The 13,865-nt window shown below is 44.3% G+C and overlaps 1 protein-coding gene across 7 annotated transcripts in view; it reads left to right on the top strand.

The window, feature by feature from the left end:
- Positions 1-211: 211 nt before the first annotated feature.
- The window catches only part of LOC147009356 (uncharacterized), a 37,069-nt gene continuing 23,415 nt past the window's right edge, over positions 212-13,865 (top strand). Inside the window, exons 1-4 of one of the 7 annotated variants that reach the window (XM_085861761.1) lie at positions 212-385; positions 1,377-1,515; positions 6,593-6,692; positions 7,890-8,000. In XM_085861761.1, coding sequence (XP_085717887.1) covers positions 6,683-6,692; positions 7,890-8,000 — 121 coding nt within the window. In that variant the 5' untranslated portion in view covers positions 212-385; positions 1,377-1,515; positions 6,593-6,682. Of the gene's footprint in view, positions 438-560; positions 741-1,315; positions 1,516-6,592; positions 6,693-7,889; positions 8,001-13,865 lie in introns of those variants that run through there. The other 6 variants (XM_085861760.1, XM_085861758.1, XM_085861755.1 and 3 more) reach the window with 6 other exon arrangements.

The following is a 13,865-nucleotide window of genomic DNA, read 5'->3' as shown; positions in this document are numbered from 1 at the left end:
AAAGCACTACTACTACTACTACTACTACTACTACTACTACTACTACTACTACTACTACTACTACTACTACTACTACTACTACTACTACGACTACTACTACCTTGCTGTGGCGTCCCTTCAATTACCAAGGGTGTGTATCTACTAGCTTGGCTTGTCGAACCTTCTTTTTCTCGTTTTTTGTTCCGTTAGATATTTTTATGTGGAATTATTTAAATAAGATTCTCGGCTGATAATACACGTTAGTGAGGATGAGATAACGATCCAGAAGGATTCGAGACATTTCATGAAAAAAGGGTTAGATAAGAAGAAGAGCCGGGTGTGGATGATCCGTGGATCCGTGTTCTCGGGACTCGAACAGAGAACGAAACATTTCCCGAAGCGAGTTGTGAGTTGAGGAAGTTTTGTGTTGTGAACATTTCTGGTTTTTAAACATTTTCGTGAGTAACATTAAACTAGTGTTATAGATTATAACATGTTTCTCCCCGAGATATCAGCGATCACCAAGGGTAACCACGTGACGTGACCCGCGATGTTCATGTTTTTCGGACCGTTAAGTGACCAGTGGAGGTTTTAGTCATTTGTGGGCCTCATGGATCACAATGGTGGATCAGTGGAGGTCCTGTCATATTAAAATACTCAATTTAGTGTTTGTGTGTCTCTGTGTGTTTGTGGTCAATGTGTTCGGAAGTTAATTATCAAATCTTAAGTAGACTCGTCAGGAGGACGAATCGTGTGAGAAGGTAAAGGGTGGATCTACTTTGTTTACCTCACACTCACCACCACCCTCACCCCTCACTTCATCCTCATCCTCACTCTCCTCCGCGTCATTATCACCCCTCACCCTCACCCCCTTCTCCTCACCTCCACCCCCATCCTCACCCTCACTTCCACCCCCACCCCCATCCTCATCCTCACCCGCCCCCACCCTTGCACCTCTTTATCTCCAAAACCGTTAACTGTGCTGGGTAAGTATTCTATGAATACCATCTACTTTCAAAACTGTTGAACACGACTCAGATTTTAGATGGAAATCGAAACTTTTGCATGTTTTATATGTGGCCAAATCAAAATTTACATCAACATGGAATACAATAACAGAATTGTCTTAAGAACCTGCAACATGTGCAGTTTATTTTGGGGGGGATGTCAAAAGGTGTGTGTTTGTGTGGTGAACGTTTGAGGTGCTGGAACTGATTTTGGCAAAGGATAAGGTCTCGAGTACAGAGGTAGTTCACATGTAGATACTGTGTGGGATCAAGGTACTCGGGGTGGAGCAAACATCAGGAAGAGTGGTGCGTTTACTTCTTCTTTAAAGGTTCACCCACCCTGTACTGCACACTCAAGTTGGCTGATTGAAGGATTCCTGTCGTGTGCAGCTGGAATCTGAACAGCCGACTGTGCTTGAGTGTGACATGAAGGTTGAGGAGTTGGAAGGATTTCCTGAGATTCTACAGATAAAAATAGAGGATGTGGACTCCTTTGGTCTGGAAGAAGAGCAAAGCGACCAGTTGAATGGTGAGTTGTATGATTTTCACTTCTGATGGGATCTGTGTTTGTTTGGTGCCAATTTTTTTTGTTTTTTTGGACACATGATAGAGGGTTGTGAAAGACCAAGAGCAGAAAGGGGGATACAATAACAGCAGAGTAGAAGTGGAAATGAGATTAAGGGGTCGGGGGTGCGGTAGGACACATCGGGGTGAACAAGCTGCACACAAGTTGAATGAAACAACAGAAGAAGAGGAAGGGGAAAGCGGTGATGAAACAGAAAAGTAATATGTCAAGAGAAGAGGAAGAAAGGGAAAAAATTACAATGACCTGGAAAAAGAGATTGCTTTGTAATGGGGTCATTTGGGGTGCAAAAATCATGGTTTGATGGAGGATCTCAGATGGTGGTGAACAGCTGTCTTGAAGACTTGAGGGGAGAATGAGATTTAGTGTAGTCGATAGAAGAAAAATCGTGCAAATTATGATACAAACATCAAATTTGGCATTTCTGTTCTGTAGGGCTTTCTGATTAAATCTGCCCAATTGGCCATTTGAAAATCCAAATTTTTAAAAATTTGAAAAAAAAAATTCCAAAAATTTGAAGTCACAGCTGGCTGAAATTCTTGAAGCGCAAGTGAACATCACAGACAGAGAACCAAGGGGAGATGCAGTCATTATTGATGGCTCAGCACTTATCAATGCCCGACCTCCACGCACTTCAAAGATATTTGATGACTATGCTAAAGAAGACATCATCCCAAAGGTTAAATCCAATGGTGCCAGGTACGAGAGGGTGGACGTAGTGTTTGATGTGTACAAGAAGTAAAGTCTGAAGTCCGAGGCAAGGTCGAAAAGGGGGCAAGGAATCAGAAGAAGAGTGACAGGAACCAGTAAGTCCCCAAGTAACTGGAGAAGCTTTATTCGAGATGACAGCAACAAGACTGAGCTGTTTCACTTCCTTGCAGAAAAGATGTGTGAAGCACAGATGACAAGCATAGTCATTGTCACAAAAGGAGAAGATGCCATTAGCAACACAAGGAAGTCACTGGATGCTCTATCTCCATGTTGTCATGAAGACGCTGACACTCGAATATTTGTGCATGCCAGGGATGCAACGACTGATGGTAGCAAGTCCATTATCACTAAGGCAATGACATGGATGTACTAGTCATAGCTATATCTGTACTGCCATCCTTACAGGAACAAGGTCTTGAGAACATGTGGATTGCCTTTGGCCAAGGAGCCAAGGCACGATGGATTCCAGTCCATGAGGTAGTTTCTGCAATAGGGCCTGAGAAAGCAAGAGGGATCCCATGCTTCCATGCGTTCACTGGATGTGACGTCGTGTCTGCCTTCTGCGGTAAAGGGAAGAAAACTGCATGGCAGACTTGGAACGTCTTTGATGATGTTTCTGAAACATTCACCAATCTCAGCAAGCATCCAACATTGATTCGTGATCTTGACTTTTTTGAAGTTTTTTATTTTTATTTTTATTTTTATTTTTATTTTTATTTTTATTTTTATTTTTATTTTTTGCAAAATTTGCATTTTCAAATGGCCAATCAAGCAGATTTGATTAGAATCCCCTGGAGAGCAAATGTGCCAAATTTGATGCTTGTATCATCATTTGCACGATCCTCTCAAAAATGGCTGTTATCTGCCCCACTAATTGAAAAGAAGGTGGAAGTTTTATCCACAGACAGGAATGAAAGTGTGGATTGGACAAGTGATTCTGGATTTTTGGGAGTTTCACGAGAAGGGGTTTGCAAGTGGACAGTGTGTTCCATGCAGAAACCTCTGGGGGTGGATGGAAGGGAGGAAGCATGGAAAGAGTAGTGTGTGAAAGACCAGTAAGGAGGCAGGAGACAAAAAAGATAACACGAACCTTTCTGTGATGTGGAAGTGATCGGTCCATTGACTGAACTTCATTGCTGGAGATTCCAATAATCTTGAAGGCCTTGGTTTTCTCATTGTCAAGCTGATCAAGATGTGAGGAAGGGGTGTCTACCCAGAGGGGAGAGCAGCACTTTTTTTTTTCTTTTTTTTTTTTTTTTGTATACCTTGGTCGAGGCTCGTATGAGAGCTAACACACAACTCACAGCAGTGAGGCATGAGACAAGGGGCGGGAGTGGAAGGGACAAAACATTGGGGAACAGACACAGGTGAAATGTGGAAGGGAGAGGGATGGGGATGGGACGGGGAACATGGCGAGGGGAAGATGGACATTAAAGGGACTTTCAGGAAGGAAAGCAGGAGAATTGAAGGAAGTGGGCTTGGGTGGATTATCGGGGGTAGAAAAGATCGAGAATTTGGATGGGGGAAGATAAGAGGTGGTGGTGAACAGCTGTTTTGAAAGCCTGGAGGGAAGAATGGGAAAGAATAGAGTGAGGAAGTTTATTCCAAAGGCGGGAAAAAAGAGGAATGAAAGAGTGAAGATGAGCAGTGATTCGTGATTTTGGTAGTTTTACCAGAAGGGGGTTGTTGGCGGACCTTGAGCGCCCTGTGGAAATGTGGTGGGGACAAATCGCAGAGAGAGCAGGGGGGGCAAGGCTGGAGAGGAGTCGGTAGAAGACAGAAAGACCACCGACCAACCTGCGGTGATTGAGTGAGAGGCCCAAAGACTCAGCTTCATTGCGGGAGATGCCAATGAACTTAAAAGCCCTGGTTTCGACAGCGTGAAGTTGAGAAAGGTGGGAGGCAGGAGCACCAGCCCAGAGGGGAGAGCAGTACTCCATCAGGCTACGGACAAAAGCTTTGTAAGTGGTCAGGAGCTCAAGAGGGCCGAGGAAGGACTTTGCACGACGGAGGATTCCCAGTCGGCGACTGGCTTTTGAGGCAAGGTTGGAAATGTGACTTTCCCAGGAAAGGTCATGGCAGATAGTGAGACCCAGAAGCTTGAAAGAAAAGACTTCTTCCAGAGGATTGTTGAGAAAGTGGATGGGGGGGTTTTGTAAACGGTCCTTTCGAAGAGACATAGTGAGAGTGTGAGATTTGTCTGGATTGAAAGACATGTTCCACGTGTTGGACCAGTTTGTGATTTTATCCAGATCTGCAGTGAGCGAAGAAGCTGCTGCTTGCCGGTCTGAGGGATGACAGATGGTACGGCAGAGGGTGGAGTCATCGGCAAAGAGAAATAGAGGATTTTCCAGAGAGTCCGAGAGATCATTGATGAAAAAAACTTCATCATGCTTCTGAAGGAGGCCTTGTTGGATAACAGTTCAGGTGGACTCGGGAAGTAGTTTGCACAATGGAGGATGCCCACTCTCCCTTTGAAGGCCAACTGGCTATTGAGGCCATCTCAGAAATATGGTTTCTCCAAGAAAGATCACAGCTGATAGTGAGACCCAAAAGTTTCAGTCGCTGAACTTCTTAATGAGGAGAGACCAACAGAGACCAACAGCGACGGAGTTTTGAATAGCAGATGTAGATTTGCCAGAATTGAAGGACATGTTCCATGTCTTTTAGCAGCTTGTGATTCTATCAATGTCTGAAGAGAGGGAAGAGGCTGCGACTTGTCTGAATGATGTGTGGTACAAATGAACTCGATTTCTGCTCGGGTTCAGCATGCAAAGGAGAATCTTTAATAACAATACATAACTTGCGTGCACAGATACAGGAAAAATCTCCATCACTAAAACTTTTTAAAATGCCCGAATCCAAGCCTTATACATATAGAAGCTGGGATGAGTGGGGGGGGGGGAATGATTGAACCAACCCGGATAAAAGAGAAATAGCTTTTAATTTAGGAAGGAGTGGAACAGAGTCGAAACAATGTTGGTTCCAGTCAGCAAGACCCAAGTACAGACAATCAGAAAAGAGCACAAGCAGCCCTTCAAGGTCCCACAGTGCTTGGAAGTACAGACAGTTACACAGATCAAGGGAGTGAATCATTACTTCAGCACATTCTCAGCGTTTATGAAGAACAACATTGCATTCTGACTGGCACTCCTCACAAGACCATGGAAGCTTTTACAATTTTTTTTTTTCTCTGCCCCTCTCTGCCCCATCCCTCCTCTCTCTTCCCCATCCCTCCTCTCCCTCTCTCTCTCTACCCTCTCTCCCCACCCTCCTCTCTGCCCTCTCTCCCCACCCTCCTCTCTACCCTCTCTCCCCACCCTCCTCTCTGCCGTCTCTACCCTCTCTCCCCACCCTCCTCTCTGCCCACTCTCCCATTCCTCCCTCCTCTCTACCCTCTCCCATCCCTTGTTTCTCTCAGCCCTCTCTCGCCTCCTTCTTCTCTACCCTCTCTTCCCTCCCTTCTTTCTACCCTCTCTCTCCTCCTTCTTCTCTACCCTCTCTCTCCTCCTTCTTCTCTACCCTCTCTCTCCTCCTTCTTCTCTACCCTCTCTCTCCTCCTTCTTCTCTACCCTCTCTCTCCTCCTTCTTCTCTACCCTCTCTTCCCTCCCTTCTTTCCCTCCTCTCTACCCTCCCTCCTCTCCACCCTCTCTTTCCTCTCTCTCTCTTCCCTCCCTTCTTTCCCTCCTCTCTACCCTCCCTCCTCTCCACCCTCTCTTTCCTCTCTCTCCTCCCCCCTCCCTAACCTCTCTCCTCTCCCTCCTCTCTTCCCTCTCTTCCCTCTCTCTCCTCCCTCCTCCCTACACTCTCTCCTCTCTACCCTCCCTCCTCTCACAATTGTGTGAGATCACAATTGTGGTTAAATTGCCAATCAATGCAGGTTTGGGAGAAAACGTTCTCCATTTTGGTTTCTCTACATTTTTCTTGCCTCCTCTATTTTGTTGGTTGTGATTTTCGGTGATTGTGAAATTCCCACTGAAATTGTGGTCGGGGAAGAAGCATCTCTTAACATCGAGGCAGTTTCTTCCGAACGTAATGCTTTGTTTGACATAATGCTGTTCCCGTGGGGAAATGTTTTATTTTCTCTCTTCAAGGAAGAACTGAAGAAGTTAATTTTAATGCATTATTACCGTGCCAAACGAGAGGGCATTGCATTTGTGTTTGTATGCTTGTTTTTGTTTGTTCGCACAGAACTTTCATGTTTTTCTCCGCAACCACTTGTCGGATTGAGACAATTTTGACCATATGTTGACTACTCGTGTAGAATGTTTTCATGATAATTATGACGTCATGGGTCATGTGGTGTGGCAGCTGTATTGGAAAAATGGAAAAACTTTGTACCTCTGTATCTCTGAAACCACCAAGTAAAAAAAATGGAGACTTGGTACCGAGCAAGTACTCATGGGGAGAGGTAAGACTGAGCAATTAATAACACCCCTCTCTCTCCTCTGGGGAATGAGTCTGTCATAGGTGCCTTCGTTATGACGTCATAATTGCATATGGAGAACGCTACATCCAATCAGTATGAAAATTTTTAAGGGTCATCTCAGGATAAAATGGTCCACACAAACTTTTTTGATGACATCATCGGGCATGTGATTCGGCAGCCATATTGTTTAAAAATACAATTTAAAAACCTTCGAAAATCTTTGAAAGAGCTGAACAGGTCGAGGTGAAGCTTTATACAAATGACCAAATATGATGTCATAGGACTGAGAGATCTCTCTCAAACATTGTTTGGCAGTCATATTGGATTTACCCCAAAACATAAAATTCTTCTTCTCCGGAATGGCTGAACAGATCGAGGGAAACTTCACACAAATGTTCCCCAAGGCATGCATGTACAAGTTTGTTTAGGAATAATTGATGTCACATGGTATGACAGCCACATTGGATTTAAGAAAAAATATTAAATAATGTTTTTTTCTGGAACCACTTAATCGACGTGAAACTTCAGAATTATGATCTAGTCGTGATGGGGATTACATGTTTTAAATTTCAACTTGATCGGACACCTGTTCTGGCTGCCAGAATAATTTTATTTTTTGATATGGGTTTTAAAAAATATTTATTTATTTATTCTTTTTTTAATATGGCTCACTTGGCTGTGCCTGGATGGGTTTGAGGGTCGAGGAGCAGCAGCTGAAATGTGAATCCTATCCAGGTTTCTCCTGATGACTTAATCATTGCTTTTTGCTTGTTTGGGTTCCTTCTGATTTACTCCAATGCAGGACTGTACCTATTTGGTCTTCTATTTGATTTAAATTGAATTTATTTTAATGCAATTCTGAATTCAATTGAATAATAATAAAAAAAACATGGGTCAGGGTCAGGTGTCTGATCAAAGCGGTGTTGCATCAAAGCGGGATGTCTTCGTACCCCGTCATCACTGCCAGCAGTTATAAAGTGGAATTTGTTCTTGCGTCTCATTAATTACATAAACACCAATACATAAACACCACACAAAACAAGTTCTGGTGAGCAGGGTCTGCAATCTCTCATTGCTATTTTTCTTGTTTAGCTATTTTAATAGTATGGAATGTGACACAAGATTGCTGATGAATGTGACACAAGACTGTCTACATTGAACAAAAGTTACTTTTTCCAGATTTATTTGTGAAAGTGGAAGTGAAAACCGAGCATGATATTGATGTCCACCTGGATCGACCAGACCATAATGACTCTGAGGCTTCTTTCTTCAAGAGGCATCTCCATGAAGGTTTCTGTCAATGCCTCTACATGTTGTTTCAGACATTCTCATGATGTACTCTGTTGTGAAGAAAAAAAAAACCCAACGTTTTGATTTCATTGCTTTAAGAAATAACCACGATGGTGGATCAACTTCTCAAACATCCATTGTCCCTTTCATCATTTGGTGAAATAAAATAGCCAACAATAATGTTCCTTGTTAACCTCCGCCATCTTCGAAGATGGATGGAGGTTACTGTTTTCACCCCTTTCTGTCTTTGTTTGTTTGTTTGTTTGTGAACAGTATTATGGAAAAACTCCTCGACGGATTTCGACGAAACTTGGTGGGGGGATTAGGTATGGTCCAAGGATCATGCCATTAAATTTTGGACTTGGTCTTTGGACCCCCGCCCCAAAAAAATAGAGAAAAAATTTTTTTTTTTTTGCATTTCTACATGTTTTAAGTGATTTCCAACCCCCCCCCAAAAAAAAAATTGTTCGAGAAAAAAAATATTTGCAACTTTTTTTTCAACAAAATTTCGATTTTTATTTTATTTTATTTTATTTTTTTTTTTTTTTGCATTTTTACATGTTTTAAGTGATTTCCAACAAAAATCATGCCAAAATTATAATTGCGGCTGATTTTGGAACTTCAGGTGGATATACCCATGTAAAATCAATTTCTGTCTCAAGGAATCGAGTTATGACGAATGAATTGAGTATGTAAAAGGGAAACTTGCAAACTATAACTCTGAGCACTGTTGACGTCAAATTGAATGAATAGGATATCAGGTTCACTTGAGTGACCTAGCAGTATTGGCGGCGGAGGTTTTGCACTCTACCGAGTGCTCCCCCCTCTAGTTTTTTTTAAGTGTATTTACCATTGTACATGGTAAATTCTTTGATAAAGAACTTACTTATGTGGGCCCCCATGAGTGACAAACAGTCACAGGTTTTACTGTATTTATCGAATTGATTATGAATAATTATTACAATTAATATTATACTCGGTTCATTCCTATGATTAAATTGATGCACAGTTCTATATTGCTGGACAGTGTTAAATTAATGTTTCAAGAAATGTTGACATGCTTGCAATGACTTCTGATTTAGTAAACATAGTAAGTCTTTGGTCATAAAGCACATCAAATGGAAAAGAATAGTCAATCCATTTTGCAAGATAAAATTTCACCGAGCGTTAATGGGACAAAGCAGTGCGCATGGGAATATGCGATGGTGTGCCATCGACAACGTAGTTCTCGTTCTTTTTGCTAACCCCACCTCCTCTGCTGACTTTTTTTTTCTCTTTTTATTATTATTTTTTTCTTCCACCCCCTCTCCCCCCCCCCCGCAACCACCCTCTCTCTGTCTTTGTCCCCTCCTTGCTCCCCTCCCTCTTGCAGTATATAGCAACGTTACATGAGCAGTCACTCTCCCCACCTCACCCCTTTCCTTGTTCTTCTGCCCCCACCCCTTTCTGGCTTCCCCTCCCTCTTCTCTTCTCCCCTCTGTTCTTTCTCCCTGCCATCCCTCCTCTCTCTTCCCCATCCCTCCTCTGTCTCTCCCTCTCTCTGTCTCTCTCTCCCCTCTCTCCTCTCCCCTCTCTCCTCTCTCTTCCCTCTCCACCCTCCCCTCTCCTCTCTCTTTCCTCTCCTCCCTCCCCTCTCCACTCTCCCCTCCCTCCTCTCTACCCTCTCTCCCCATCCTCCTCTCTGCCCTCTCTCCCCACCCTCCACTCTCCCATTCCTCCCTCCTCTATACCCATTCCCATCCCTTGTTTCTCTCTGCCCTCTCTCCCTCCTCCTTCTTCTCTTCCCTCTCTTCCCTCCCTTCTTTCTACTCTCTCTCTTCCCTCCCTTCTTTTCACTCTCTCTCCCCTCCCTTCTTTCTACTCTCTCTCCCCTCCCTCCTCTCTACCCTCCTTCCTCTCTCCCCTCCCTCCTCTCTACCCTCCTTCCTCTCTCCCCTCCTTCCTCTCTCCCCTCCTTCCTCTCTCCCCTCCTTCCTCTCTCCCTCCCTCTTCTCTCCCTCCCTCCTCTCTCCCCTCCCTCCCCTCTCCCCTCCCTCCCCTCTCCCCTCCTTCCCTCTCCCCTCCTTCCCCTCTCCCCTCCCTCCCCTCCCGCCTCTCTCCCTTCCCGCCTCTCTCCCCTCCCGCCTCTCTCCCCTCCCGCCTCTCTCCCCTCCCGCCTCTCTCCCCCTCCCGCCTCTCTCCCCTCCCGCCTCTCTCCCCTCCCGCCTCTCTCCCCTCCCGCCTCTCTCCCCTCCCGCCTCTCTCCCCTCCCGCCTCTCTACCCTCCCTCCTCTCTACCCTCCCTCCTCTCTACCCTCCCTCCTCTCTACCCTCCCTCCTCTCTACCCTCCCTCCTCTCTCCCCTCCCTCCTCTCCTCACCCTCCTCCTCTCCTCACCCTCCTCCTCTCCTCACCCTCCTCCTCTCCTCACCCTCCTCCTCTCCTCACCCTCCTCCTCTCCTCACCCTCCTCTCTCTCCTCACCCTCCTCTCTCTCCTCACCCTCTCTCCTCTCCTCTCCTCTCCTCACCCTCTCTCCTCTCCTCTCCTCACCCTCTCTCCTCTCCTCTCCTCACCCTCTCTCCTCTCCTCTCCCTCTCCCTCTTCCTCTCCCTCTCCCTCTCCCTCTTCCTCTTCCTCTTTCTCTCCTCTCCTCTCCTCACCCTCTCTCCTCTCCTCTCCCCTCTCTCTTCTCTGACACGCATGTGCAATCGCAGGGTGCTGTTGTTCAGTCTCTGGTGGTAGGTGTGGAGCTTTGTGTTGCTTTTTCTCTTTTTTTCCCTTCCCTTCTCTATTGTCCATTTGATGGTGTTTTTTTTGCTGGTGGTCTTGTCTTGTCTTGTCTATCTGAGTGAGGGAGGGAGAGGCAGCGCAGCCGGATATTATTATTGATATTAATCACCTTAGGTGGTGACCTCGCTTTTTTTTTTTTAGGTTCTTCCTCTTGTTATTGTTAATTTTTTTCTCTCTTGGTTCTAATTAGACCCATATTACCATTTATTTTATTACCATTTATATATACTTGTTTATTTGAAACATGGCGAGTGCAAGTAAAAATTGAAGCACCTTTAAGAGGCCATTTTGCCGACGAGGCTTTATCACGTAAGCACGGCCTGTGCTTCGCCCCCCCCCCCCCCCGAAGGCGTTTTTTAAGAGATGATATTCTCCTCAAGATTGGAGAACAAATAGGTGCAGAAAATATTTGTGCTGCCTCTAAAATGAGCCAAAAGATTGTGGTTTTTGTTTCACAAACGTGTTTTGTTGACATGGTTGTGCAAAACAGTTTATTTCTGGGAGATGACGAAACGTTTGTTCCAGTCTCGTCAATGGACACTCCCACTACAAAAATAATCCTGAGTAATGTGCCGCCTTTCTTATCGAACGAAGTAATTCAGCAAAAGTGAGGTGATTATGGCACAGTTGTGTCTAGAATGATCACGGTTCCCTTGCGCACGAGGAACGATAAATTAAAACATGCCGAAGCACTGAAGGTGTGAATAAAAGCGGAAAAGTTTTCGTAGTACGGATGGGGAATAATCTTGATAAGCCTTCACAAGATGAGCAAAGCGGTGAGGTGCTGGTTGAAAATGAGGCTCCACTGATTGTTGATGTTGAAGGGGATAAAACTCTGAACCGCTCACATACATGAGGGGAAAAGACCTACTCTTGAGGACAATAGTCAGTGTAGCACACACATTGATAAAAAGGAAAATGATTTAAAACGGATAGCAACGATGGGGCAGAGCTCTCTGTGGAATGCCAACAGGAAGAATGTACTGGTGTTGGTATAGAAGAGAATCAATAATCCAATTGCAATCAGATGATGACACAGGTGTCGTTTCTGGGAGGATGTCCTCCTACTCAAATGAAACTTCAGGTGCAATCCATGGGAAAGGTAAACAAACCACAATATATAAGGAAGATAGTGTTCTTTTCCTGAGCGGAACCTTCAGGCAATGCAATGTTCAAATTAGAGACCATTTTCCTGATATCAAGGCTTTCATTGTGACTGCAAAGAGATGTTACAAAGGAATGACTTTGCAGAACTTTCTGAACCTCAATTTCAGCGTCTCAGGAAAGCTGTAACAAAATAAAACAAAGAACTGCAGTTAGAAGGTTTTTGAAGTGCCAAGTTTCTCCAATGACAGAGTTACAGATTGTAACCCTGAACATTAATGGGGGGCCGAGCCCCATTACGGAGAATTCAAACGATTCAAACCTGAGAGAAAATAAAAGCTGACATTATCCTATTATAGGAGACCCATGCTACAAACACCCTTACAGCTGCGTGGGGAAAACTTTTTAGAGGGCAGTGGTTCTTAAGTGGGTTTCCAACACCCAAGGCCGGTGTAGCTATTTGTTTCAGCCACAAGCTTCCCATACAGCAGGTTTTGTTGAAAGAAATGTGTTTAGGACACATCAGTGGAGTGCACTGGCCAAAAAATAGTGGTGGTAAATGTTTACACTCCGAGTGATCCGATAGAAAGGAAAAATTTCTTTCCTTCACTGCGAGATTTCATTAAAGACCAAGACTCATCCGCATTTATTTGTTTTGCTGGAGATTTCAATTGTACAATTCACCCAGAAGTTGATGGGAATGGTCATGAACCTCATGCAGCCTCCACTTAGGGGTTGGAGACTATTATTAATAAATATTGTTTTAAGGATGTGTGGCGACTACAACACTCACGGTTGTGTAGCTATACATGGTGCAGATGCCAAGATGGTTTCATATCAAGGGCAAGACTTGATAGAATATATATTAATAAGCCAATGTTAAATGTTGTGACAACATCCCAAATTCTACCAACTGGTTTCACAGATCATAGTTTAATCATGTTATCCTTTAAATTACCCTTGTCATCAGGTGATAGTGCATAATGGACTCTTAACACACGCCTCTTAAGTGATAAAAAATGTAATGATTGTTTTAAGGCTGAATGGGAAAAAATCTGTACCTCCAAGCCTGAGCACGCTAACCTCCGGTTGTGGTGGCACCTTGCAAAATCCCAAATAAAATCTTTCTGCCAGCAATATTGTTTGTACACCACTAAGATGCAATCTCACTCAATTGATGCGTTAAAATCTGAAATTGTTTCCCTCAAGCAAAATAATGATGATGCTGGAAAGGACACACGAGATCAGTTGCTGTGGGCAAAGAGAACATTGCAAGCTGATATGGTTAAGCAAAGGGCAATGGGTACCTTGGTACGAATGCGGATGACTAACCTGACTTTGGACGTGCCAAACAAAGAGTTCTTCAATTCGGAGAACTCGACCAAAAAGATGCAACAAATCCATGGCCGACTCACTTTAAATGGGACCTTAACAACCTCTCAGCAAGGATTAAGAGGTGTCTTAAAAGATTTCTACTCCAACCTTTACTGTCCTCGCGGCGTGGTAAATGACTCTATAATGAAACTGATTGCTGGACTTTCCAAGGTTGAAGAGGACCAGCAACGAGCGCTTGACTCCTCAATCTTGGCCGAGAAACTTGAAGCAGCCATTCGAAGCTTAAAAGATGGAAAGGCCCCCGGGATTGATGGCCTACCCGAATAATTTTATCAGACTTTTTGGAAGCTTGGTGGACCCGAGTTGTTAAATGTCCTCGAGGAAAGCATTTATGTTGGAGAGCTGCCATTGTTGTTGAGGAGAGCAGTTGTGTGTCTACTACCAAAAACCGGGGATCTTCATAAAGTTGAAAACTGGCGGCCTGTGTCGCCACTGTGTGCAGACGATAAGGGGCGAGATTGTGTACCGGGAAGATCTATTCATAATAACATCTTTTTGGTGAGAGATAGTCTTTCTCGTGATTGTGATAACTTGCGTGATAATCATGGGCTACTGTTTATTGATCAAGTGAAAGCTTTTGATCGTGTTGACCATA

The sequence above is a fragment of the Eptatretus burgeri genome, chromosome 17 (genome assembly GCF_056783735.1).
Source record: "Eptatretus burgeri isolate ZD-2024b chromosome 17, Ebu_testis_v1, whole genome shotgun sequence".
NCBI lineage: Eukaryota > Metazoa > Chordata > Myxini > Myxiniformes > Myxinidae > Eptatretus > Eptatretus burgeri.
This window is presented reverse-complemented; position numbering and strand designations above follow the sequence as displayed.